Below are 27,339 nucleotides of genomic sequence, written 5' to 3' on the forward strand. Positions count from 1 at the left end.
CAGAACTTTGGTACATTAGTTCCATCTGTTAATGTTACTGTTCGTGGGGCTCAAGTGCTATTTCTTTGATATTTTTTTTTTTGTTGCTCTGATCCTTCGGTGTCAAAGTCTTTCTTTTTCTGTATGAGAGCTGTCATCTTATTGTTGATATTTCTCCATCTTAGCCACTCTTTCTTCGGCATAGAGGATTGATGTCTTCCTTTTCAGCATCGAAGAGCCTTTCAAAGATGTTTTGGTCGTAGAGCTTTGATGCGCTGTTCGCAACCTGCCCGATTTCAACACCGAAACGTCCTTTCCACATCCGCCTTTCAATGACTTGGATCTTTCGGGTTCTCCTGTGATGTCCCCTTCGAGGGATTCATGGGGCTCCTTGTCACAGGGTGAGCCTGTGATTGGAGAATGTTCCAACGCAGAGGCTCCCTTAGATGCCCTCGAGTCAGATTTTTCCTAACTCAGGCATTTTCTTCGAGGACGATGGTTCTCTTACCTTTAATCTCTTCTTTTTGGCAGCCTGACCTTTGACGTCGACGATCCACAGATCTGTGTCAGACGTTTCACCCTCCCCTTCTTTGGCAACGTTCCTCCTTGAGACCCCTTGACCTTTGCAGGCACTGTAGTAGAAGGCTGAGCCCTACTGAGACAGTGTTTTGAGAGAGATTTTTTTTCAACATCTGATCGAGCTGCAGTTCGCAGAGATGCTTCACCTTAAGTGGTACATTTAAAAAGATGTTATAACTCTGGACAAAACCCTAACACTCCAAGCCAGGCATAGCACAGGAGCAGTATACTAGTATCAATACTTCAGGCTGCTGTGCTGGCTGCTCTAAGGTGGACTTCGTGAGTGCAGAGATGCCATTTTATGCACGTACTGGACATAGGTCACTATCTATGTGCTGCTACATAAAGGTAACGCAGAACCTTGGCATGTTTGGTATCATACATGCCTGAATCACACCCAAATACTGTTGGCAGTATTGGTTATATGATCCCATGTACTCTGGGCGCTCCTTAGAGGACTCCCAACATTGCTCCTACCAGCCTTCTGGGGGTTTCCCTCCTGCTGCTTGAACAGCTCAAGCCTAGGAGGGCAGAACAAAGAATTTCCTTTGGGAGAGGTGAGTAACACCCTCTCCCTTTGGAGACAGGTGCTACATGGCATGGGAGGGGTAGCCTCCCTAAGCCACTGGTATGCTTTGAAGGGCACATTTGGTTCCTTCCGTGCATAAACCAATCTACACTGTTTCAGGGCCCCCAGTCCCTGCTGTGGTACAAAACTGGACAATGGAAAGGGGAGTGACCACTCCTCTGTCCATCACCACCCCAGGGATGGTGCCCAGAGCTCCTCAGAGGGTCCCTGGGTTCTGCCATCTTGAATCCAAGATTGGCAGGGACTTCTGGGATCATCTGAGTGGCCAGGCAGGTGACTTCAGAACCCCCTCCTGATAGGTGGTCACCTGGCTAGGTGTCCAATCCTCCTTTCAGGGCTATTTAGGGTCTCTCTCTTGGGTGGGTCCCCAAGATTCGGTTTGCAAAATTCCAGCAGGACTCCTCTGCAACCTCTACTTCAACATCTAGCCACTGCAACAGAGACTAGACCCTCCAGGAACTGACAATCTGCATCCATGACGAAGACTCTGTTTGCAGCACTATTTCCATGGCTGCTTCCAGCTACTGCAACATTCCCCCGGCTGTGCATCCTCTGAGGCGGCAAGTCTTCAGTCTGCACAAGAAGGAAGTGGGAATCTCCCTTGGAGTAAAGGAGTCACTCCCCTGCATCTGCAGGCACCAAATGCAACTACGACCGTCTGCGTGGATCTCCTCTCATTCTGAGCTGCATGGATCCTACATCACAGGTGGTGGTCCAGAGTAGTCCTCTGCCAGCTGTCCAACTTTGGTGGAGCTAGGCCCTTGCCTTTTTCACACAGGACAGTACCCCCGTGCACCATGTCACTTTAAGCTACCAAGGCTTGTTTGCATATCCTCCAAGGGATCTTCAGGCTCTGTGTAGCCCCAGCACTCCTTCCTGCGAAGTACAGCCCTCTGAGTGCTTCTCCTGTGGCTCTTCTCCAGTTGTGCTACGTGGGCTCCTCTGCAACTCCTGGTTCCTCTTCCAATGGGTGTCCTGTGGGGCTGCCTCTTCTTCTGTGAACTGTCTGCCCTGCAGCAACCCCCCCCCCCAAGGGATACCCGATGGCTTGAGTCCTCCTAGATCATGCTGGTCCCGGCAGCTCCACTTTTGCTCCACCTCGACTTCTGCCTTTGCCAAGGTTTGTTGGTGGCTTTTTCACGCCACTGACTGACTGCAATCATCCATCCGGTGTGGGACGTAGACTGCATCCTCCAGGAGCTCTTCACCTGCTCCAGGACTGCATTCCTGACCGTCTTTGTCCCACCGTCGACCAACTTCTGCAACCACAGCTGGGTGGGTAGTAGCTCCTGCTCACCCTGGACTCCTCTGTTACTTCTGGACTTGGTCCCCTTCTTCCACAGGCCTTCCTCATCAGGAAGCCACTGCTGGTTTCTTGCAGTCTTGCTGGGTGTGGCATTTTCATCTTTTCCTTCCTTTTGTGTGGTTTAGTAAAAATCCAGTAACTTAGGGCCATATGTACGAACACATTTTCCCATAGACACAAAATGGGCAAAACCCTTTGCTACATCTGGCCCTAACTCCTTTCATCCTGGTCGCTAGTGGGCACTGTGGAACTTACCTTTGGGGTTTCCTAGTACCCCCAGCCCCCCTCAACATCCCACTTACCTAGTCCTGCATTCCATTTTTTTTTTTGTATATGGTTTGGGCTACCCCTAGGGTCACTATTGTCTTAATGCATTTGCACTGTTTTCTATCACTTTCGATGCATATTGCTGATAGTCTACATATTTAGTGTGCTTACTTACCTCCTATTGAAGGGTTGCCTATCTAGTGTTTTGATACTACGTTACTGTAATGAAGCCCCTTTATTTACTGAACAGTGTTTTCTTTCATGTATGTAAGTGCTGTGCGACTACAGTGGTATTGCATGAGCTTTGCATGTCTCCTAGATAAACCTTGGCTGCTCATCCACAGCTACCTCTAGAAAGCCTGGCTTCTAGACACTGCCTACTTTACACTAATGGGGGATACCTGGTATAAGGTGTGAGTACCTCAGGAACAACACACCAGGCCAGCTTTCTACAGCGCGATGTCACAATCCTCACCTTAACTGTCTCTTTTAAAGGTGTATGTTGCAATCTTCAACATACCCTTCAACATAGGAAGGTAAGTGGCATACTTTTCTGTATGTTCCAAGGAGAAAATCATCTTCATTTCCCAGAGTGCATATTTTTTTTACCAGATTGTGAGAGGATGCCCACTGTATGGACGGCATATGTTGTATCATCTGGTGGTGATGGTTTCACATAGTATGGATCAATGTCCAAGCCATCCTGTGGGTCAACTATGTAGTTTTCCAAAGGATCAGCTCACCCCGTGTCCTAAATGGCTTAACTAATATGTTCTTAGGAGAAAAACGGCTTAATTGGTCAGTGTCTTGACTACCTGGTGGTGGAGATTGTGGTGGTAAGTGAGGTGGTTGTTTGAGGGTGGTGGTTAGCAGACGTGGGGGCTAGTGGTATGTGCCTAACTTGGTTTGGTGGTAGTAGATGAGGTGGTGAGTGGGGCTGTTCCTCGTAAGCTAGAGGTTTCTTTTCAGTACTGTGATGGGTCTGGAGTTGGAGGCTTTTTTGTGACAATCCACCCTGTGTCTAAATGAATAAATAATTTTTTGTCTCATCCAAGGATATCTGCAAGCACTTCATGGTACTGACCCCTCTTATGTTTGTAACTTTGATTTTTGAATTGAAGTTTGTTGTCTTTCATGTCGACCTCGTCTCCAAGGAGGGTTTATGGGCATGCTGGTGTGTGTCAAAGGTTTCAACCCTGAGCACAGTTGTACTTCGGTGCCAATGGGGCCTGTGATTTGGATGCAGAGCATGGTCTCCCTGCACACTTCGGTGTCATTGGAGCAGGAGGGTCGGTGCCCTTTGTTTTGTTCAATGCTGAGCATGCATCAAGAGGCAAAGATGTAGGGTGTATCCTTCAGGTTTTTACAGTGCACATTGTAATGAGGCCAGCTTCCGATCTCCAGTGATTGAAGTTGAAGTGAAACGAGACACAGGCTTAACAGGCTGACTCGTTGTGGTCAGAAGAAACTCACAAGTAAAATACTCTGATGGACAGACCAAGAGTATTTAGTATTCACTGAGGATAAATAGGAGTTCTTCATGCCGGAGGACTCCAAGCATTCAAGAACTGCCTCAAGACCTTGCGATAAAAACTGCGACGCAACAGTGTCCCGGTCAAGTACATTCAATGAAGATAAAGACCGAATGTGCTTGATTCAAGTGGTTGTTCTTTTACGGAGCAGCCGTACCAGAAACGGAACCCAATTACTCCAAAGTCAAACAACCTCAGTGCTCCAAGCCTGATTATTGAAGAACACAATTTACGATGGAGCGGTTATGCTGATGTATTCTGGAACAAGGAAGGTGTCACAACAGATCTTGAGACTCAAATGTCTTCGAAGAAAAACTTGCAAACATCCAATTTGAACACAAGATGGCAGGAGTATGCAGATCATATGTATCTACAGCCACACATGCTAAAACCACAACATAAATTATAAACACATTAAAAAGCACAAATAAAATCCCACAAATAAGCCTTTCACAATGTCCAATGTTATTGAACCAATTTATTCTACCTTAGAATAAAAATATCTTCACAGAGCAAGGTACAATGAAAGTACACCACCATGCTGTTTGTTGCTGGGGTACAAATACTCAGATAAGAAATCCAAACCCTTGAGGAACACAATAATGTACACCTTTACAGCACGGGTTAGTGGCATTATTTACAGTTCTTAGTGTTTAAATAGGACTGGAATAATTCATAGATACCATATACAGTTATTGCAACAGTATAGCCCTTGCCAATATGTTGAAATCCTCCAAACTGTTTCATGATTCTTGCCTGTTCAGAAGGCTTTGTTGTTAAAACGGAAGTGCATAACACAAAATGTATTAGCCAACTTTGATGGTTGTTAAAACTGTTTGGCGTAACCAATGAGAATTTACTTGCTTCAAGTGCTTTAGTAAAGTATACAGTCAAAGGGTATCATTTGGCAATTTCCAAACACTCTAGATAATAAAGAGTGCAGCTGTCCAAATCCCAAATGAATAGACTAACATGTTTAATATAAGCAAAATGTTTCCCTTTAGATCCTTTGGTGTCCTCTTGTGCCCTTCACACAAATGATGAAACATCTGCAATCTTGAACCAGTTTAACAAAACGTTTCAGGTCATTTATAAAATACATTTTCGCTGCTTTTCATGGTCAGATCCTCCCCAGTTTTTCCTAGCCAGTGTATAAAATCTCAAATGACATTAACAAGTATGATTTGTCAAGTTTAATGATGCTTCTACAATTTATTACAGCAATGCCAAATATAAATAAAAAATAAAATAAAAAAAAAAAGACATGAAGACAATTACTTTGTTTTAGGATGGGTACGTCAAGGACTTCTCCTTGATATGCATGCCTGAGCCCACTACTAGACCTTACAGCTTTCAACAGCATTTACAGGTAATTGCTAACTTTTATATGAGAAAACAGCTATACTCCATTCCCAATTTGAAGGCTACTCTTTATTTGGATGAATCCTGTGATATGCCAGAAATCACAAACTTGAGTTTCTGCACTGGAGGACAGCGTAAATCCAGTTTTGTTTATTAAACGGCAAGCCAATGCTTCCTGGCTCCAAGTATAAACCAGAACCAATTAAACATGAAAAAGCTAATAAGGAAAACGTACAGCTATTATTTAGCATTTTAACTTTTGCAGTGACACCAGCATGGTTGCAGACTAAAAATTATTACTCTTAAAACAGAAAAAATAGTTATTCCTTTTTTATACAGCTATACAAGTTCTCAATGTTTCTTTGGCAATGGGATATAATGCAATTTTACAACTATACAAATAAAAAAAATCCTTTGCCCAAGAAACAATAACTGCAATGTAGACTCACACAAAGCAAGCACTCTACTTATCAAGCACCCAAAGTAGTTGACAAAATACAAGAATTTCAAAAAGGATATTACAGGATTTCCAAAAAAAAAAAAAAAAAAAAAAAAACACCTCTGGGTCAAACTCACAGTTTCGACGGCTTTCCACATGTCAATCATAACTTGCAGCAATTATCAAATACAATTTAAGAAAAATCTTCATAGTGATGAAAAAATACTCAGCTCCATCGAAGTACTGCTTTATTTTGTTCCGTTTTACTATACATAAGAAAATTACCTATCCTTCAGCCTTTTAAATAAATGTAATGCTCAACATGTTCAAAGATGGCCTTTAAAAAAAAAAACTGCATTTCAACCTTTTTTCAAGCCAAGCAGTTACACTCTAGTGCTGGTGACAGGTTTACAGCAAGATAACTTCTTCATTCTTCATAAAGATTGCATCAAAATCATCTGGATCGCGAACATCAAAAAATTGGGTAACCAGTTTCTAAGGAGGCTATGCAGCAACTTTGTTGTCTTTCTAAAAGAAAAATAAACATGTCAATAAATGAAACATTTGCAGTAACTGGCATATTACTTATCGCAATTTTATTTCTGATAAAACATTTTGAATGAATCCAGACTCAGACTGGTGATGGTGTCAAAGAGATGCAAGTTTCAGTAGAACTTACTAAGTTAAAGAAATCAAACAAGACAATTCCATACATATAAAAAATATTCTAAATCAAGTTGTTTGCCGTTTTCATAAATTGTTTTTTAAAACGCAAGTGCATTCATATAGAATTCATGGTGTAAATAACAAAATAGTAATGAAGTAAGGAGTTGTGTTAGATGAACATACGTTTGCACATCAACCAACCTACACACAAAAAGGGATTTTAGCCACCTTCTGACAATGTACGAAACTTGCTACCTGTTAAGGAAACATTTTTTTCTTAACATGTCTGCATGCATATCAAAGACATATCCAGACTTCAATGCACACCAAACTGTTTGGTTATCTGATTCAGGTGAGGATTGTTTTGAGACAATTATTAAGCATTAGGATTAGAGAATATTACTTAATCCATAAACTTTACTGGTGATTGTAACAAGTCTATCACATTGTAAGACACACAACTACATTTTCTCCATTGAGGCACATGTTGCTCTTCAGTTATCAAAAAATGTAATCCGTGCCTCACTCAGTTTGTTGTTCAACTCACAACATCCAGGAAGCCATTCAACAGGTTACACAGTTAATGGACTGAGTTTTTTTTTTTTAATTGATGAATACAGAAAATGCAATACTGGTTCGTCTAGCAACTTCGACTGATATTACAATGAAGTTTTAAATCCTATCATGAAATCACAATTAACAGTCTTCTCTAAGGCTGAATATTCCTTCACAAGGAAATGACCTGCTGATTTTGACCCTGTTAACAGGCATAGCTCAATGGCTGTCAAGACCAGTAGCGGATATAATGAAAAACAAAAAAGTGCAAACAAGTGGTAAGGAGGTATGTAAACATTTTTCATTGTGTTGCCACACTTTCAGCTACCTAAATTAACTTGTCACAAATTCCCTTTTTGATACCAACTTAGATTGCTCTAGTTTATTGTTCCAATATACGTGTTTTGCCAACATTACTCAAAGTGCTGGAATGTAACATTACAAACTACAGTGTCTTCAATATGTTTTTTTTATTGAAACTTCTAATGTTCAGATTCATAGTATAACTGACCAACATACTTCGCCATCAGGAATGTTGCATTAACAGGGTGTCATTTTAGGACTAAATTTGTTTTAACCACCTCTCAGCTTTCCCTGCAATAGAATATATCATCCAGACTGTGTTAAATTATCCCTTCCTGCTTTGAATATATGGTTACAAGAAAAACAGCACTATGCTCCAGGCTTGCATCAAAGATCATCATACCGCCTTATTTAAGAAATCCGTAGGAGGCACTGCTTTCTCAATACAAGCTGCCACTCTCTAGGATGTGCTACCAGCCTATAATTGAAATATACAGATGCAATTACAGTTCAGAACATAGGTGAAACCAATGCTGTTGCCAAGAGAATTTCCACAATCCCATAATAAGGATAAAGAACCTGGAATAACAGTCATTACTTCAAGTACAATCTACAGTCCACAGATCTGCAAAAACACAACCGGATCATTTCCCTCACATTCACAAACACACTAACAAAGTTGTCTGTCCAGGAAAGTTGAAGGTCTGACCTGTGTCTAACCAGGATATTGTTTGTTAACAGATTAATACATAATCCTCCTTTCCCACGGTAATACTAACAGTATAACAGTCATTGGTCGTGGAGCAGACTAGTTCAAACAAGCTGTATAATTCCCCCATACTGATTGGCCTTCTTACAGATCTTATCACCCAGTACTTTAACAATCCACAACAACAAACTAATTATTTGGACTGGCATGGAAAAACTGGAGAGCTCCACCACATACCACTGGCCATAGAAAGATTAATTTAGTCCACTACCGCAGGTCGAAACTAACTGCAAATTATGGCACCTTCTTAACATCTCGTCATCACATTCATGTAAGAGATGATTGTAACAAAATCCACCCCAGCAGATCTCCCGGCCATCACGCCCCTCCCACCCTACACCTCCTCAAAAACATAAAAACCTCACAATAGACAACCCTGTGCAGTAACATCAACTTAGTGGACTATGATCTAAAAATAAAAATAAAAATAAAAATAAAAAATGCAACCGGGAGCAGGAGAGCTGATCCAAGCTACCAGCTTACCAAAACCATAAACTGTGTGGCTGCCTCACAATTCCTCACACAATGACTCTGCCAAATTCTGCATTCTAAAACATGATAAACATCTGTTGTAATCTAGCATGATCTGGAAAAACTTCCTACATAGGCCAAATAGTAAGACAACATATTTTCAACCACACACAATACATGGTGTAATGTGTTGTAAAACATTGCTGTAACAGTACCTCCATAGGTGTTTGCCTCAATGTCATCATCTAAGGAACCTTATTTGCTCTTGATGCAGCTGTTCGCAGCGTATAGTGCTGTATATTCATATGCTCTGCATCCTTCTGCTATCTAGTATTGGTTTGGACATATGCAAGTTGTTTACAAATGCTGCTAACAATCAAGCAGCTTTGTGAAAGGGCTTGGTCCTGTGAATGTAGTACATGAGAGCCCATTTGACATCTAGTATGTGGTACCGAGTCCGACTGAGGAAGACTTGAGGTTGGAGGGTTCCAAAACCCTACATGTATGATAGTTCGCAGCAAGCCATAATTCTAGGAAAGGAATGCACCCTAAATGAGGAAAACAAAATGGAGGCCTGATCACAGAGTCTGTAAATTACCAGTTTGGGCACTGTCATCATGCCATAGTGCCTGTAGGAAGTTGGCTCTGTATGCACTATTTCAAAGTAAGGAATAGTATGCACAGAGTCCAAGGGTTCCCCTTAGAGGTAAGATAGTGGCAAAAAGAGATAATTCTAATGCTCTATTTTGTGGTAGTGTGGTCGAGCAGTAGGCTTATCAAAGGAGTAGTGTTAAGCATTTGTTGTACATGCACACAGGCAATAAATGAGGAACACACACTCAGAGACAATTCCAGGCCAATAGGTTTTTGTATAGAAAATTATCTTTTCTTACTTTATTTTAAGAACCACAGGTTCAAATTCTACATGTAATACTTTGCATGAAAGGTATTGCAGGTAAGTACTTTAGGAACTTGGAATAATCACAATAGCATATATACTTTTCAAATAAAACACATAGCTATTTTAAAACTAGACAGTGCAATTTTCACAGTTCCTAGGGGAGGTAAGTAATTGTTAGTTCTTGCAGGTAAGTAAACCACCTACGGGGTTCAAGTTTGGGTCCAAGGTAGCCCACCGTTGGGGGTTCAGAGCAACCCCAAAGTTACCACACCAGCAGCTCAGGGCCAGTCAGGTGCAGAGGTCAAAGTGGTGCCCAAAACGCATAGGCTTCAATGGAGAAGGGGGTGCCCCGGTTCCAGTCTGCCAGCAGGTAAGTACCCGCGTCTTCGGAGGGCAGACCAGGGGGGTTTTGTAGGGCACCCGGGGGGGGGGGACACAAGTTAGCACAGACAGTACACCCTCAGCAGCACAGGGGCGGCCGGGTGCAGTGTGCAAACACACGTCGGGTTTTCAATTGGAATCAATGGGAGACCAAGGGGTCTCTTCAGCGATGCAGGCAGGCAAGGGGGGGGGGGGGTGGGCTCCTCGGGGCAGCCACCACCTGGGCAAGGGAGAAGGCCTCCTGGGGGTCACTCCTGCACTGGAGTTCCGATTCTTCAGGTCCTGGGGGCTGCGGGTGCAGGGTCTTTTCCAGGCGTCGGGATCTGGGAGTCCGGCAGTCGCGGTCAGGGGGAGCCTCGGGATTCCCTCTGCAGGTGTCGCTGTGGGGGGGCTCAGGGGGGACAACTTTGGTTACTCACAGTCTCGGAGTCGCCGGAGGGTTCTTCCTGAAGTGTTGTTTCTCCACCAGTCGAGTCGGGGTCACCGCGTGCAGGGTTGCAAGTCTCACGCTTCTGGCGGGAAACGCTGTTGCCTTTAAGTTGCTCCTTTGGAAACAAATTCTCTGGAGTTTCTTGGTCCTTTTAGAGCAGGGCAGTCCTCTGAGGATTTAGAGGTCGCTGGTCCTGGGGAAAGCGTCGCTGGAGCAGTTTTCTTCCGAAGGGGGGAGACAGGCCGGTAGAGCTGGGGCCAAGGCAGTTGGTGTCTCCGTCTTCTCTGCAGGGTTTTTCAGCTCAGCAGTCCTCTTCTTCTTAGGTTGCAGGAATCTAAATTCTTAGGTTCAGGGGAGCCCTTAAATACTAAATTTAAGGGCGTGTTTAGGTCTGGGGGGTTAGTAGCCAATGGCTACTAGCCCGGAGGGTGGGTACACCCTCTTTGTGCCTCCTCCCAAGGGGAGGGGGTCACATTCCTATCCCTATTGGGGGAATCCTCCATCTGCAAGATGGAGGATTTCTAAAAGTTAGAGTCACTTCAGCTCTGGACACCTTAGGGGCTGTCCTGACTGGCCAGTGACGACTCCTTGTTATTCTCATTATTTCCTTCGGCCTTGCCGCCAAAAGTGGGGCCGTGGCCGGAGGGGGCGGGCAACTCCACTATCTGGAGTGCCCTGCGGTGCTGGAACAAAGGGGGTGAGCCTTTAAGGCTCACCGCCAGGTGTTACAGCTCCTGCCCGGGGGAGGTGATAGCATCTCCACCCAGTGCAGGCTTTGTTACTGGCCACAGAGTGACAAAGGCACTCTCCCCCATGTGGCCAGCAACATGTCTCGAGTGTGGCAGGCTGCTAAAACCAGTCAGCCTACACGGGTAGTTGGTTAAGGTTTCAGGGGGCACCTCTAAGGTGCCCTCTGGGGTGTATTTCACAATAAAATGTACACTGGCATCAGTGTGCATTTATTGTGCTGAGAAGTTTGATACCAAACTTCCCAGTTTTCAGTGTAGCCATTATGGTGCTGTGGAGTTCGTGTTTGACAGACTTCCAGACCATATACTCTTATGGCTACCCTGCACTTACAATGTCTAAGGTTTGGCTTAGACACTGTAGGGGCACAGTGCTCATGCACTGGTGCCCTCACCTATGGTATAGTGCACCCTGCCTTAGGGCTGTAAGGCCTGCTAGAGGGGTGACTTATCTATACTGCATAGGAAGTGTGAGGTTGGCATGGCACCCTGAGGGGAGTGCCATGTCGACTTACTCGTTTTGTCCTCACCAGCACACACAAGCTGGCAAGCAGTGTGTCTGTGCTGAGTGAGGGGTCCCCAGGGTGGCATAAGATATGCTGCAGCCCTTAGAGACCTTCCCTGGCATCAGGGCCCTTGGTACCAGGGGTACCAGTTACAAGGGACTTACCTGGATGCCAGGGTGTGCCAATTGTGTAAAACAAAAGTACAGATTAGGGAAAGAACACTGGTGCTGGGGCCTGGTGAGCAGGCCTCAGCACACTTTCAATTCAAAACATAGCATCAGCAAAGGCAAAAGGTCAGGGGGTAACCATGCCAAGGAGGCATTTCCTTACACAACCCCCCCCCCCCCCAAACGAAAGAGGATGAGACTAACCTTTCCCAAGAGAGTCTTCATTTTCTAAGTGGAAGAACCTGGAAAGGCCATCTGCATTGGCATGGGCAGTCCCAGGTCTGTGTTCCACTATAAAGTCCATTCCCTGTAGGGAGATGGACCACCTCAACAGTTTTGGATTTTCACCTTTCATTTGCATCAGCCATCTGAGAGGTCTGTGGTCAGTTTGAACTACAAAGTGAGTACCAAAGAGGTATGGTCTCAGCTTCTTCAGGGACCAAACCACAGCAAAGGCCTCCCTCTCAATGGCACTCCAACGCTGCTCCCTGGGGAGTAACCTTCTGCTAATGAAAGCAACAGGCTGGTCAAGGCCATCATCATTTGTTTGGGACAAAACTGCCCCTATCCCATGTTCAGAGGTATCTGTCTGCACAATGAACTGCTTGGAGTAATCTGGAGCTTTTAGATCTGGTGCTGTGCACATTGCTTGTTTCAGGGTGTCAAAGGCCTGTTGGCATTCTACAGTCCAGTTTACCTTCTTGGGCATTTTCTTGGAGGAGAGTTCTGTGAGGGCTGTCACAATGGATCCATATCCCTTCACAAACCTCCTGTAATACCCAGTCAAGCCAAGGAATGCCCTGACTTGAGTCTGGGTTTTTGGAGCTGCCCAGTCCAGAATAGTCTGGATCTTAGGCTGGAGTGGCTGAACTTGGCCTCCACCTACAAGGTGCCCCAAGTAAACCTCAGTTCCCTGCCCTATCTGGCATTTGGATGCCTTGATAGAGAGGCCTGCTGATTGCAGAGCCTTCAAAACCTTCTTCAGGTGGACCAGGTGATCCTGCCAGTTGGAGCTGAAGACAGCAATATCGTCAAGATAAGCTGCACTAAAGGGACTCCAAGCCAGCAAGGACTTGATTCACCAACCTTTGGAAGGTGGCAGGGGCATTCTTTAAACCAAAGGGCATAACAGTGAACTGATAATGCCCATCAGGGGTGGAGAATGCTGTCTTTTCTTTTGCTCCAGGTGCCATTTTGATTTGCCAGTACCCTGCTGTTAAGTCAAAGGTACTTAAGAATTTGGCAGCACCTAATTTGTCTATCAGTTCATCAGCTCTAGGAATGGGATGGGCATCTGTCTTGGTGACAGAATTAAGTCCTCTGTAGTCCACACAAAACCTCATCTCTCTCTTTCCATCTTTGGTGTGAGGTTTGGGGACTAAGACCACTGGGCTAGCCCAGGGGCTGTCAGAGTGCTCAATTACTCCCAATTCCAGCATCTTGTGGACTTCCACCTTGATGCTTTCCTTAACTTGGTCAGACTGTCTGAAAATTTTGTTTTTGACAGGCATGGTGTCTCCTGTGTCCACATCATGGGTACACAGGTGTGTCTGACCAGGGGTTAGGGAAAAGAGCTCAGCAAACTGTTGCAGGACCTTCCTGCAGTCAGATTGCTGTTGGCCAGAGAGGGTGTCTGAATAGATCACTCCATCTACTGAACCATCTTTAGGGTTTGATGAGAGAAGATCAGGGAGAGGTTCACTCTCAGCTTCCTGATCCTCATCTGTTACCATCAACAGATTCACATCAGCCCTGTCATGGAAGAGCTTAAGGCGGTTCACATGGATCACCCTCTTGGGGCCCCTGCTAGTGCCCAGGTCCACCAGGTAGGTGACCTGATGTAAGGAAATGCCTCCTTGGCATGGTTGCCCCCTGACTTTTTGCCTTTGCTGATGCTATGTTTACAATTGAAAGTGTGCTGAGGCCTGCTAACCAGGCCCCAGCACCAGTGTTCTTTCCCTAACCTGTACTTTTGTATCCACAATTGGCAGACCCTGGCATCCAGATAAGTCCCTTGTAACTGGTACTTCTAGTACCAAGGGCCCTGATGCCAAGGAAGGTCTCTAAGGGATGCAGCATGTCTTATGCCACCCTGGAGACCTCTCACTCAGCACAGACACACTGCTTGCCAGCTTGTGTGTGCTAGTGAGGACAAAACGAGTAAGTCGACATGGCACTCCCCTCAGGGTGCCATGCCAGCCTCTCACTGCCTATGCAGTATAGGTAAGACACCCCTCTAGCAGGCCTTACAGCCCTAAGGCAGGGTGCACTATACCATAGGTGAGGGTACCAGTGCATGAGCATGGTACCCCTACAGTGTCTAAACAAAACCTTAGACATTGTAAGTGCAGGGTAGCCATAAGAGTATATGGTCTGGGAGTCTGTCAAACACGAACTCCACAGCACCATAATGGCTACACTGAAAACTGGGAAGTTTGGTATCAAACTTCTCAGCACAATAAATGCACACTGATGCCAGTGTACATTTTATTGTAAAATACACCACAGAGGGCACCTTAGAGGTGCCCCCTGAAACTTAACCGACTATCTGTGTAGGCTGACTAGTTCTAGCAGCCTGCCACAAACCGAGACATGTTGCTGGCCCCATGGGGAGAGTGCCTTTGTCACTCTGAGGCCAGTAACAAAGCCTGCACTGGGTGGAGATGCTAACACCTCTCCCAGGCAGGAATTGTCACACCTGGCGGTGAGCCTCAAAGGCTCACCTCCTTTGTGCCAACCCAGCAGGACACTCCAGCTAGTGGAGTTGCCCGCCCCCTCCGGCCAGGCCCCACTTTTGGCGGCAAGGCCGGAGAAAATAATGAGAATAACAAGGAGGAGTCACTGGCCAGTCAGGACAGCCCCTAAGGTGTCCTGAGCTGAGGTGACTCTAACTTTTAGAAATCCTCCATCTTGCAGATGGAGGATTCCCCCAATAGGGTTAGGATTGTGACCCCCTCCCCTTGGGAGGAGGCACAAAGAGGGTGTACCCACCCTCAGGGCTAGTAGCCATTGGCTACTAACCCCCCAGACCTAAACACGCCCTTAAATTTAGTATTTAAGGGCTACCCTGAACCCTAGAAAATTAGATTCCTGCAACAAGAAGAAGGACTGCCCAGCTGAAAACCCCTGCAGCGGAAGACCAGAAGACGACAACTGCCTTGGCTCCAGAAACTCACCGGCCTGTCTCCTGCCTTCCAAAGATCCTGCTCCAGCGACGCCTTCCGAAGGGACCAGCGACCTCGACATCCTCTGAGGACTGCCCCTGCTTCGAAAAGACAAGAAACTCCCGAGGACAGCGGACCTGCTCCAAGAAAAGCTGCAACTTTGTTTCCAGCAGCTTTAAAGAACCCTGCAAGCTCCCCGCAAGAAGCGTGAGACTTGCAACACTGCACCCGGCGACCCCGACTCGGCTGGTGGAGACCCGACACCTCAGGAGGGACCCCAGGACTACTCTGATACTGTGAGTACCAAAACCTGTCCCCCCTGAGCCCCCACAGCGCCGCCTGCAGAGGGAATCCCGAGGCTTCCCCTGACCGCGACTCTTTGAACCTAAAGTCCCGACGCCTGGGAGAGACCCTGCACCCGCAGCCCCCAGGACCTGAAGGACCGGACTTTCACTGGAGAAGTGACCCCCAGGAGTCCCTCTCCCTTGCCCAAGTGGAGGTTTCCCCGAGGAACCCCCCCCCTTGCCTGCCTGCCGCGCTGAAGAGATCCCGAGATCTCTCATAGACTAACATTGCGAACCCGACGCTTGTTTCTACACTGCACCCGGCCGCCCCCGCGCCGCTGAGGGTGAAATTTCTGTGTGGACTCGTGTCCCCCCCGGTGCCCTACAAAACCCCCCTGGTCTGCCCTCCGAAGACGCGGGTACTTACCTGCAAGCAGACCGGAACCGGGGCACCCCCTTCTCTCCATTCTAGCCTATGTGTTTTGGGCACCACTTTGAACTCTGCACCTGACCGGCCCTGAGCTGCTGGTGTGGTGACTTTGGGGTTGCTCTGAACCCCCAACGGTGGGCTACCTTGGACCAAGAACTGAACCCTGTAAGTGTCTTACTTACCTGGTAAAACTAATCAAAACTTACCTCCCCTAGGAACTGTGAAAATTGCACTAAGTGTCCACTTTTAAAACAGCTATTTGTGAATAACTTGAAAAGTATACATGCAATTTTGATGATCTGAAGTTCCTAAAGTACTTACCTGCAATACCTTTCGAATGAGATATTACATGTAGAATTTGAACCTGTGGTTCTTAAAATAAACTAAGAAAAGATATTTTTCTATAACAAAACCTATTGGCTGGATTTGTCTCTGAGTGTGTGTACCTCATTTATTGTCTATGTGTATGTACAACAAATGCTTAACACTACTCCTTGGATAAGCCTACTGCTCGACCACACTACCACAAAATAGAGCATTAGTATTATCTATTTTTACCACTATTTTACCTCTAAGGGGAACCCTTGGACTCTGTGCATGCTATTCCTTACTTTGAAATAGCACATACAGAGCCAACTTCCTACACCTGACTCTTCTTCTCTAGCACTGGGTAAGGGCCACTCCATTTGTCCTGGAGTGCCCTTGGAGCCACAGGCTCCAAAACCCAGACTTTCTGCCCTGGTTGAAATTCAACCATTGCAGCCTTTTGGTCATACCAAAACTTCTGGAGCTGTTGGCTGGCCTCAAGGTTTTTACTTGCCTTTTCCATGTACTCTGCCATCCTTGAGCGAAGGCCAAGTACATAGTCCACTATGTCTTGTTTAGGCTCATGAAGAGGTCTCTCCCAGCCTTCTTTCACAAGAGCTAGTGGTCCCCTTACAGGGTGGCCAAACAGAAGTTCAAAGGGTGAGAACCCTACTCCCTTCTAAGGCACCTCTCTGTAAGCGAAAAGCAGACATGGCAAGAGGACATCCCATCTCCTTTTGAGTTTTTCTGGGAGCCCCATGATCATGCCCTTTAATGTCTTGTTGAATCTCTCAACAAGGCCATTAGTTTGTTGATGATAGAGTGTAGTGAATTTATAAGTCACTCCACACTCATTCCACATGTGTTTCAGGTATGCTGACATGAAGTTGGTACCTCTGTCAGACACCACCTCCTTAGGGAAGCCCACTCTGGTAAAGATACCAATGAGGGCCTTGGCTACTGCAGGGGCAGTAGTCGACCTAAGGGGAATAGCTTCAGGATACCTAGTAGCATGATCCACTACTACTAGGATGTACATATTTCCGGAGGCTGTGGGAGGTTCAAGTGGACCCACTATGTCCACACCCACTCTTTCAAAGGGGACCCCCACCACTGGAAGTGGAATGAGGGGGGCCTTTGGATGTCCACCTGTCTTGCCACTGGCTTGACAGGTGGTACAGGAGACACAAAACTCCTTAACTTTCTGGGACATGTTGGGCTAGTAGAAGTGGTTGACTAGTCTCTCCCACGTCTTGGTTTGTCCCAAATGCCCAGCAAGGGGAATATCATGGGCTAAGGTCAGAATGAACTCCCTGAACTCCTGAGGCACTACCACTCTCCTAGTGGCACAAGGTTTGGGATCTCTTGCCTCAGTGTACAGGAGCCCATCTTCCCAATAGACCCTATGTGTTCCAGTTTTCTTGCCATTGGACTCTTCAACAGCTTGCTGCCTAAGGCCTTCAAGAGAGGGACAGGTTTCTTGCCCCTTACACAACTGCTCCCTTGAGGGACCCCCTGGGCCTAAGAGCTCAACCTGATAAGGTTCTAACTCCATAGGCTCAGTTCCCTCAGAGGGCAGAACTTCTTCCTGAGAAGAGAGGTTCTCTTTTTGTTGTTGTGTTGCAGCTGGTTTCCCAGCTGACTTTCCTTTCCTCTTGGTAGGCTGGGCCCTTTTTCCAGACTCCAGCTCTACTTTTTCACCCTGAGCCTTGCACTGTGCCCTTGTCTTGACACACACCAGTTCAGGGATACCCAGCATGGCTGCATGGGTTTTCAGTTCTACCTCAGCCCATGCGGAGGACTCCAGGTCATTTCCAAGCAAACAGTCTACTGGGATATTTGAGGAGACCACCACCTGTTTCAGGCCATTGACCCCTCCCCACTCTAAAGTTACCATAGCCATGAGATGTACTTTAGTCTGATTGTCAGCGTGGGTGACTGGATAAGTTTGTCCAGCCAGGTATTGACCAGGGGAAACCAGTTTGTCACCATGGTGACACTGGCACCTGTATCCCTCAGGCCTTCTACACTTGTCCCATTAATTAGGAACTGCTGCCTGTATTTTTGCATGTTAGGAGGCCAGGCAGCCAGTGTGGCTAAATCCACCCCACCCTCAGAGACTAATGTAGCTTCAGTGTGACACCTGATTTGCTCTGGGCACACTGTTGATCCCACTTGGAGACTGGCCATTCCAGTGTTAGCTGGAGTGGAGTTTGAAGTGGTACTTTTCTTGGGACAGGCCTTGTCTCCAGTTTGGTGTCCAGGCTGATTACAGCTACGACACCAGGCCTTTTTGGGATCAAAGTTTTTACCCTTGTACCCAAAATTGTTTTGTGAAGAGGCTCTGGGCCCACCCTCCTGTGCAGGTTTTTGGGGGCCTGAAGAAGACTCTTTACTATTTTTGTTTTTGGATATCTCAACACTCTTCCCCTGGGGAGGCTTTGTGACCCCTTTCTTTTGGTCACCCCCTGTGGAAGTCTTGGTCACCCTAGTCTTGACCCAATGGTCCGCCTTCTTTCCCAATTCTTGGGGAGAAATTGGTCCTAGGTCTACCAGATGCTGATGCAGTTTATCATTTGAACAATTACTTAACAGGTGTTCTTTCACAAATAAATTGTACAGCCCATCATAATTATTTACACCACTGCCTTGAATCCAACCATCCAGTGTTTTCACTGAGTAGTCCACAAAATCAACCCAGGTCTGGCTCGAGGTTTATTGAGCCCCCCTGAATCTAATTCTATACTCCTCAGTGGAGAATCCAAAGCCCTCAATCAGGGTTCCCTTCATGAGGTCATAAGATTCTGCATCTTTTCCAGAGAGTGTGAGGAGTCTATCCCTACACTTTCCAGTGAACATTTCCCAAAGGAGAGCACCCCAGTGAGATTTGTTCACTTTTCTGGTTACACAAGCCCTCTCAAAAGCTGTGAACCATTTGGTGATGTCATCACCATATTCATATTTAGTTGCAATCCCTTTAGGGATTTTCAACATGTCTGACCCTAGTTATGTTGCTGCCACCATTGATGGGTCCTAGGCCCATCTCTGGTCTTTCCCTTTCTATGGCTAGGATCTGTCTTTCCAAAGCCAATCTTTTGGCCATCCTGGCTAACTGGATGTCCTCTTCACTGGAGTTATCCTCAGTGATTTCAGATGTGCTGGTCCCTCCTGTGAGGGAAACAGCATCTCTGACTAGTATATTTGGAGTCAGGGCTTGAGCAGCCCTGTTCTCCCTAAGTAGGACTGGAGGGGGAGAATTCTCCTCCAAGTCACTATCTTCATCCTCTGTGTTGCCATCCTCAGAGGGGTTGGCTTTTTCAAACTCTGCCAAAAGCTCCTGGAGCTGTAGTTTGGAAGGTCTGGAGCCCATTGTAATTTTCTTTATTTTGCAGAGTGACCTTAGCTCCCTCATCTTAAGATGGAGGTAAGGTGTGAGGTTGAGTTCCTCCACATTCATCTTTGCACTAGACATTATGCTTCTAAAAGTTGGAATACTTTTTAAGAATCTAAAACTAGTTCTAGGTTCTAATTCAAACTTTCACAAAACTTTTAAACTCTAAAAGGAATGCTAAACAGGGACTAACACAAGGCCCTAGCAGGACTTTTAAGAATTTAGAAAAATAGCTCAAATTGCAAAAATCCATTTCTAATGACAATTTTGGGAATTTGTCGTGTGATCAGGTATTGGCTGAGTAGTCCAGCAAATGCAAAGTCTTGTACCCCACCGCTGATCCACCAATGTAGGAAGTTGGCCCTGTATGCACTATTTCAAAGTAAGGAATAGTATGCACAGAGTCCAAGGGATCCCCTTAGAGGTAAGATAGTGGCAAAAAGAGATAATTCTAATGCTCTATTTTGTGGTAGTGTAGTCGAGCAGTAGGCTTATCAAAGGAGTAGTGTTAAGCATTTGTTGTACATACACACAGGCAATAAATGAGGAACACACACTCATAGACAATTCCAGGCCAATAGGTTTTTGTATAGAAAATTATCTTTTCTTAGTTTATTTTAAGAACCACAGGTTCAAATTCTACACGGGTTCCTAGGGTGGCGTACAACATGCTGCAGCCCTTAGAAAACCTTCCCTGGCATCAGGGCCCTTGGTACCAGGGGTACCAGTTACAAGGGACTTATCTGAGTGCCAGGGTTGTGCCAATTGTGGAGACAAAGGTACAGTTTAGGGAAAGAACACTGGTGCTGGGGCCTGGTTAGCAGTGTCCCAGCACACTTTCAAATCATAACTTAGCATCAAAAAAGGCAAAAAGTCAGGGTGTAACCATGCCAAGGAGGCATTTCCTTACACACAGTCTGGTTTAAATGAAACTGAGAGATGACTTTTGGTAGAAATGTTGGATTCGTGCGTAGTACAACTTTATGTTTGTGTACATGTATAAATGGTTCTCGAATCGTGAAAGCTTGTATTTTACTAACTCTTCATAATTAAGTGACTGCCACTAGAAATGCTACTTCCCAAGTTAAGAATTGGATCTGACAAGAGTGCATGGGTTCAAATGGTGGGCCCGTAAGTCGTGTAAGTACAATATTAAGATTCCACGAGGGTACTGGTGGAGTTCTTGGAGGTATGATTCGTCTTAGACCTTCCATGAATGCTTTAATGACTGGTATCCTAAATAGGGATTTTGTCTATTTTGCAAATAGACAGAAATTGCAGTGAGATGTATTTTGATGGATGTAAAAGCTAGATTTGCTTTTTGTAGGTGGTGTAAATATCCTACTATGTCTGGATGCTTCTAACCGAGTTATGTGTTTTGCTTGGCAATAGAAAACAAATCTTTTCCATTTGTTTGCATAACATTGCCTAGCGGTAGGTTTTCTTGCTTGTTTAATGACTTCCATACACTCATTTGGCAGGTATAGATAACCAAATTCTAAGATTTCAGGAGCCAGATTGCTAAATTGAGCATCGCTGGATTGGGGTGTCTGATCTGCTGTTTGTGTTGTGTTAACAGATCTGGCTTGTTTGGGAGCTTGACGTGAGGTACTATTGAAAGGTCCAACAGTGTGGTGTACCAGGGCTGGCGTGCCCACGTTGGTGCTATAAGTATTAGTTTGAGTTTGTTTTGACGCAGTTTGTTGACTAGAAATGGAATGAGTGGGAAAGGGGGAAAAGCGTAAGTAAATATCCCTGACCAGTTGATCCATAGAGCCTTGCCCTTGGACTAAGAGTGTGGGTACCTGGACGCAAAGTTTTGGCATTCTGCGTTTTGGTTTGTGGCGAACAGATGTATGTCTGGTGTCCCCCACTGACGAAAGTGTTTGTGTAGTACCTGAGTGTAAAGAAATGGCTCCCTGTTGCAGTTACCCCCCACTTTTTGCCTGATACTGACTTGACTGAGAAGTGTGCTGGGACCCTGCTAACCAGGCCCCAGCACCAGTGTTCCTTCACCTAAAATGTACCATTGTATCCACAATTGGCACACCCTGGCATTCAGATAAGTCCCTTGTAACTGGTACTTCTAGTACCAAGGGCCCTGATGCCAAGGAAGGTCTCTAAGGGCTGCAGCATGTCTTATGCCACCCTAGAGACCCCTCACTCAGCACAGACACACTGCTTGCCAGCTTGTGTGTGCTGGTGAGAACAAAATGAGTAAGTCGACATGGCACTCCCCTCAGGGTGCCATGCCAGCCTCTCACTGCCTATGCATGTATAGATCAGTCACCCCTCTAGAAAGGCCTTACAGCCCTAAGGCAGGGTGCACTATACCATAGGTGAGGGTACCAGTGCATGAGCATGGCACCCCTACAGTGTCTAAGCCAAACCTTAGACATTGTAAGTGCAGGGTAGCCATAAGAGTATATGGTCTGGGAGTTTGTCAAACACGAACTCCACAGCACCATAATGGCTACACTGAAAACTGGGAAGTTTGGTATCAAACTTCTCAGCACAATAAATGCACACTGATGCCAGTGTACATTTTATTGTAAAATACACCACAGAGGGCACCTTAGAGGTGCCCCCTGAAACTTAACCAACTATCTGTGTAGGCTGACTGGTTCCAGCAGCCTGCCACACTAGAGACATGTTGCTGGCCCCATGGGGAGAGTGCCTTTGTCACTCTGAGGCCAGTAACAAAGCCTGCACTGGGTGGAGATGCTAACACCTCCCCCAGGCAGGAGCTGTGACACCTGGCGGTGAGCCTCAAAGGCTCACCCCTTTGTCACAGCCCAGCAGGGCACTCCAGCTTAGTGGAGTTGCCCGCCCCCTCCGGCCACGGCCCCCACTTTTGGCGGCAAGGCTGGAGGGAACAAAGAAAGCAACAAGGAGGAGTCACTGGCCAGTCAGGACAGCCCCTAAGGTGTCCTGAGCTGAAGTGACTAACTTTTAGAAATCCTCCATCTTGCAGATGGAGGATTCCCCCAATAGGGTTAGGCTTGTGACCCCCTCCCCTTGGGAGGAGGCACAAAGAGGGTGTACCCACCCTCAGGGCTAGTAGCCATTGGCTACTAACCCCCCAGACCTAAACACGCCCTTAAATTTAGTATTTAAGGGCTACCCTGAACCCTAGAAAATTAGATTCCTGCAACTACAAGAAGAAGGACTGCCTAGCTGAAAACCCCTGCAGAGGAAGACCAGAAGACGACAACTGCCTTGGCTCCAGAAACTCACCGGCCTGTCTCCTGCCTTCCAAAGGGACCAGCGACCTCGACATCCTCTGAGGACTGCCCCTGCTTCGAAAAGACAAGAAACTCCCGAGGACAGCGGACCTGCTCCAAGAAAGGCTGCAACTTTGTTTCCAGCAGCTTTGAAAGAACCCTGCAAGCTCCCCGCAAGAAGCGTGAGACTTGCAACACTGCACCCGGCGACCCCGACTCGGCTGGTGGAGATCCAACACCTCAGGAGGGACCCCAGGACTACTCTGATACTGTGAGTACCAAAACCTGTCCCCCCTGAGCCCCCACAGCGCCGCCTGCAGAGGGAATCCCGAGGCTTCCCCTGACCGCGACTCTTTGAATCCTAAGTCCCGATGCCTGGGAGAGACCCTGCACCCGCAGCCCCCAGGACCTGAAGGACCGGACTTTCACTGGAGAAGTGACCCCCAGGAGTCCCTCTCCCTTGCCCAAGTGGAGGTTTCCCCGAGGAACCCCCCCCTTGCCTGCCTGCAGCGCTGAAGAGATCCCGAGATCTCCCATAGACTAACACTACAAACCCGACGCTTGTTTCTACACTGCACCCGGCCGCCCCCGCGCTGCTGAGGGTGAAATTTCTGTGTGGGCTTGTGTCCCCCCCGGTGCCCTACAAAACCCCCCTGGTCTGCCCTCCGAAGACGCGGGTACTTACCTGCTGGCAGACTGGAACCGGGGCACCCCCTTCTCCATTGAAGCCTATGTGTTTTGGGCACCACTTTGAACTCTGCACCTGACCGGCCCTGAGCTGCTGGTGTGGTAACTTTGGGGTTGCTCTGAACCCCCAACGGTGGGCTACTTTGGACCAAGAACTAAGCCCTGTAAGTGTCCTACTTACCTGGTTAACCTAACAAATACTTACCTCCCCTAGGAACTGTGAAAATTGCACTAAGTGTCCACTTTTAAAACAGCTATTTGTCAATAACTTGAAAAGTATACATGCAATTTTTATGATTTAAAGTTCCTAAAGTACTTACCTGCAATACCTTTCGAATGAGATATTACATGTAGAATTTGAACCTGTGGTTCTTAAAATAAACTAAGAAAAGATATTTTTCTATAACAAAACCTATTGGCTGGATTTGTCTCCGAGTGTGTGTACCTCATTTATTGTCTATGTGTATGTACAACAAATGCTTAACACTACTCCTTGGATAAGCCTACTGCTCGACCACACTACCACAAAATAGAGCATTAGTATTATCTCTTTTTACCACTATTTTACCTCTAAGGGGAACCCTTGGACTCTGTGCATGCTATTCCTTACTTTGAAATAGCACATACAGAGCCAACTTCCTACACTGAGGATGTATTTTCCACTCGTTGTCTGCTAATTGATTGTGAATCCCTGGAATGTATTGAGCTATTAGGTGAATGTTGTGAATTGCCCAATGCCAAATTTTTTGTGCTAGGAGGCAAAGTTGCGATGAGTGTGTTCCCCCCTGTTTAAGTAGTACATTGTTGTCATATTGTCTATTCTGACAAGAATGTATTTGTGCGCCAGAAGAGGTTGAAAGGCTCTTAGTGCAAAAGACTGCTAGCAGCTCTAAGTGATTTATGTGTAGCAGCTTTTGCTTGCTGCCCCACTGTCCCTGCATACTGTGATTGCTGAGGTGTGCTCCCCACCCAATTATTGATGCATCTTGTGAGAATGGCGTGAGGCACAGGGTCTTGAAAAGGCCGCCCTTTGTTTAAATTTGTGGCATTCCACCACTGAAGCGAATAGTGTGTTTGGCGGTCTATCAACACTAGATCTTGGAGATGACCCTGTGCCTGCGACCATTGTTTTGCAAGGCACTGTTGTAAGGGCTGCATGTGTAACCGTGCGTTTGGGACAATTGCGATGCATGATGCCATCATGCCTAGGAGCTTCATCACAAATCGGACTGTGTAGTGATGATTTGGCTGTATTTTTGGCAACATGGTGTGGAATGATTGCACCCTTTGTGGGCTTGGACTTGCAAGCGCCCTTTGAGTGTAGCTCCCAAGTACTGCTGAATTTGGGATGGTTGCAGGTGTGATTTTTTATAATTTATTGAAAACCCTAGTGTGTGTAGGGTATCTATTACATAACGTGTGTGATGACATTTTTTTTGAGTGTTGGCCTTTATTAGCCAATCGTTGAGATATGGGAATACATGCATGTGTTGTCTCCTTATGTATGCTGTCACTACGGCAAGGCATTTTGTAAATACTCGGGGGCTGTTGTTATCCCGAAGGGTAACACCTTGAATTGGTAATGTTTCCCCTGTATAACAAACCCAAGGTATTTTTCTGTGAGCTGGATGGATGGGTATGTGAAAATATGCATATTTTAAATCCATTGTTGACATGTATTCTCCCTGTTGCAGTAATGGGAATACATCTTGTAGTGTCACCATGTGGAAGTGTTCTGATTGAATGTAGAGGTTGAGAGTCCTGAGATCTAATATTGGCCTTAGCGTCTTGTCCTTTTTGGGAATGAGGAAGTACAGGGAATAGACCCCTGTTCCTTTTTGATGAGGCACTAGTTCTATGGTTTGTTTGGTGAATAGTGCCTGCACCTCTGTAACATTTCCAGATGTTGCGATGATAGTTTGTGCGCTTTTGGGGAAATATTTGGGGGAAAATGTGTGAATTCTATGCAGTAACCATGTTGGATAATTGATAGTACCCATGTGTCTGTTGTGATGTTTGACCAGATTGTGGAACATTTTCAGTCTTCCTCCCACAGGGGATGTGTGTTGGGGGAAGGTGATGGCAAAGTCACTGCTTGTTAGTGGCTTGCTTTGCAGATTGGAATTTTCCCCTGGATTTGGGAAATTGCCCTCTGAAGGACCCTCAAACCCCCCCCCCCCTTTGATATTGTGTTTGATATGAGGGCTTTGTGAGGTGGATGGCTCTGAGGGCTGTGGCCTGAAACCCTCCCGTATACTGAGGCTTCCGAAATGTCCCTCTGTATTGGGATGAATAAAGCGCTCCCATCGCTTTGGCTGTGTCGGCATCCTTTTTCTTTTTTTCTATGGCTGTGTCCACCTGTGTGCCAGATAACTGCTGTTGGCTTAAGGGCATTGTAAGGAAATGCCTCCTTGGCATGGTTGCCCCCTGACTTTTTGCCTTTGCTGATGCTATGTTTACAATTGAAAGTGTGCTGAGGCCTGCTAACCAGGCCCCAGCACCAGTGTTCTTTCCCTAACCTGTACTTTTGTATCCACAATTGGCAGACCCTGGCATCCAGATAAGTCCCTTGTAACTGGTACTTCTAGTACCAAGGGCCCTGATGCCAAGGAAGGTCTCTAAGGGCTGCAGCATGTCTTATGCCACCCTGGAGACCTCTCACTCAGCACAGACACACTGCTTGCCAGCTTGTGTGTGCTAGTGAGGACAAAACGAGTAAGTCGACATGGCACTCCCCTCAGGGTGCCATGCCAGCCTCTCACTGCCTATGCAGTATAGGTAAGACACCCCTCTAGCAGGCCTTACAGCCCTAAGGCAGGGTGCACTATACCATAGGTGAGGGTACCAGTGCATGAGCATGGTACCCCTACAGTGTCTAAACAAAACCTTAGACATTGTAAGCGCAGGGTAGCCATAAGAGTATATGGTCTGGGAGTTTGTCAAACACGAACTCCACAGCACCATAATGGCTACACTGAAAACTGGGAAGTTTGGTATCAAACTTCTCAGCACAATAAATGCACACTGATGCCAGTGTACATTTTATTATAAAATGCACCCCAGAGGGCACCTTAGAGGTGCCCCCTGAAACTTAACCGACTATCTGTGTAGGCTGACTAGTTTTAGCAGCCTGCCACAAACCGAGACATGTTGCTGGCCCCATGGGGAGAGTGCCTTTGTCACTCTGAGGCCAGTAACAAAGCCTGCACTGGGTGGAGATGCTAACACCTCCCCCGGGCAGGAATTGTCACACCTGGCGGTGAGCCTCAAAGGCTCACCTCCTTTGTGCCAACCCAGCAGGACACTCCAGCTAGTGGAGTTGCCCGCCCCCTCCGGCCAGGCCCCACTTTTTGGCGGCAAGGCCGGAGAAAATAATGAGAAAAACAAGGAGGAGTCACTGGCCAGTCAGGACAGCCCCTAAGGTGTCCTGAGCTGAAGTGACTCTAACTTTTAGAAATCCTCCATCTTGCAGATGGAGGATTCCCCCAATAGGGTTAGGATTGTGACCCCCTCCCCTTGGGAGGAGGCACAAAGAGGGTGTACCCACCCTCAGGGCTAGTAGCCATTGGCTACTAACCCCCCAGACCTAAACACGCCCTTAAATTTAGTATTTAAGGGCTACCCTGAACCCTAGAAAATTAGATTCCTGCAACTACAAGAAGAAGGACTGCCTAGCTGAAAACCCCTGCAGAGGAAGACCAGAAGACGACAACTGCCTTGGCTCCAGAAACTCACCGGCCTGTCTCCTGCCTTCCAAAGATCCTGCTCCAGCGACGCCTTCCAAAGGGACCAGCGACCTCGACATCCTCTGAGGACTGCCCCTGCTTCGAAAAGACAAGAAACTCCCGAGGACAGCGGACCTGCTCCAAGAAAAGCTGCAACTTTGTTTCCAGCAGCTTTAAAGA

At 46.6% G+C, this 27,339-nt stretch overlaps 1 protein-coding gene across 3 annotated transcripts in view; it reads right to left on the reverse strand.

The window, feature by feature from the left end:
* Positions 1-6,284: 6,284 nt before the first annotated feature.
* Positions 6,285-27,339, reverse strand: part of LSM14A (LSM14A mRNA processing body assembly factor) — a 399,547-nt gene continuing 378,492 nt past the window's right edge. For all 3 annotated transcript variants that reach the window (XM_069216478.1, XM_069216476.1, XM_069216475.1), the window contains one exon: positions 6,285-6,581. In XM_069216478.1, coding sequence (XP_069072579.1) covers positions 6,558-6,581 — 24 coding nt within the window. In that variant the 3' untranslated portion in view covers positions 6,285-6,557. The remainder of the gene's footprint in view (positions 6,582-27,339) is intronic.

The sequence above is a fragment of the Pleurodeles waltl genome, chromosome 12 (genome assembly GCF_031143425.1).
Source record: "Pleurodeles waltl isolate 20211129_DDA chromosome 12, aPleWal1.hap1.20221129, whole genome shotgun sequence".
Lineage (NCBI taxonomy): Eukaryota > Metazoa > Chordata > Amphibia > Caudata > Salamandridae > Pleurodeles > Pleurodeles waltl.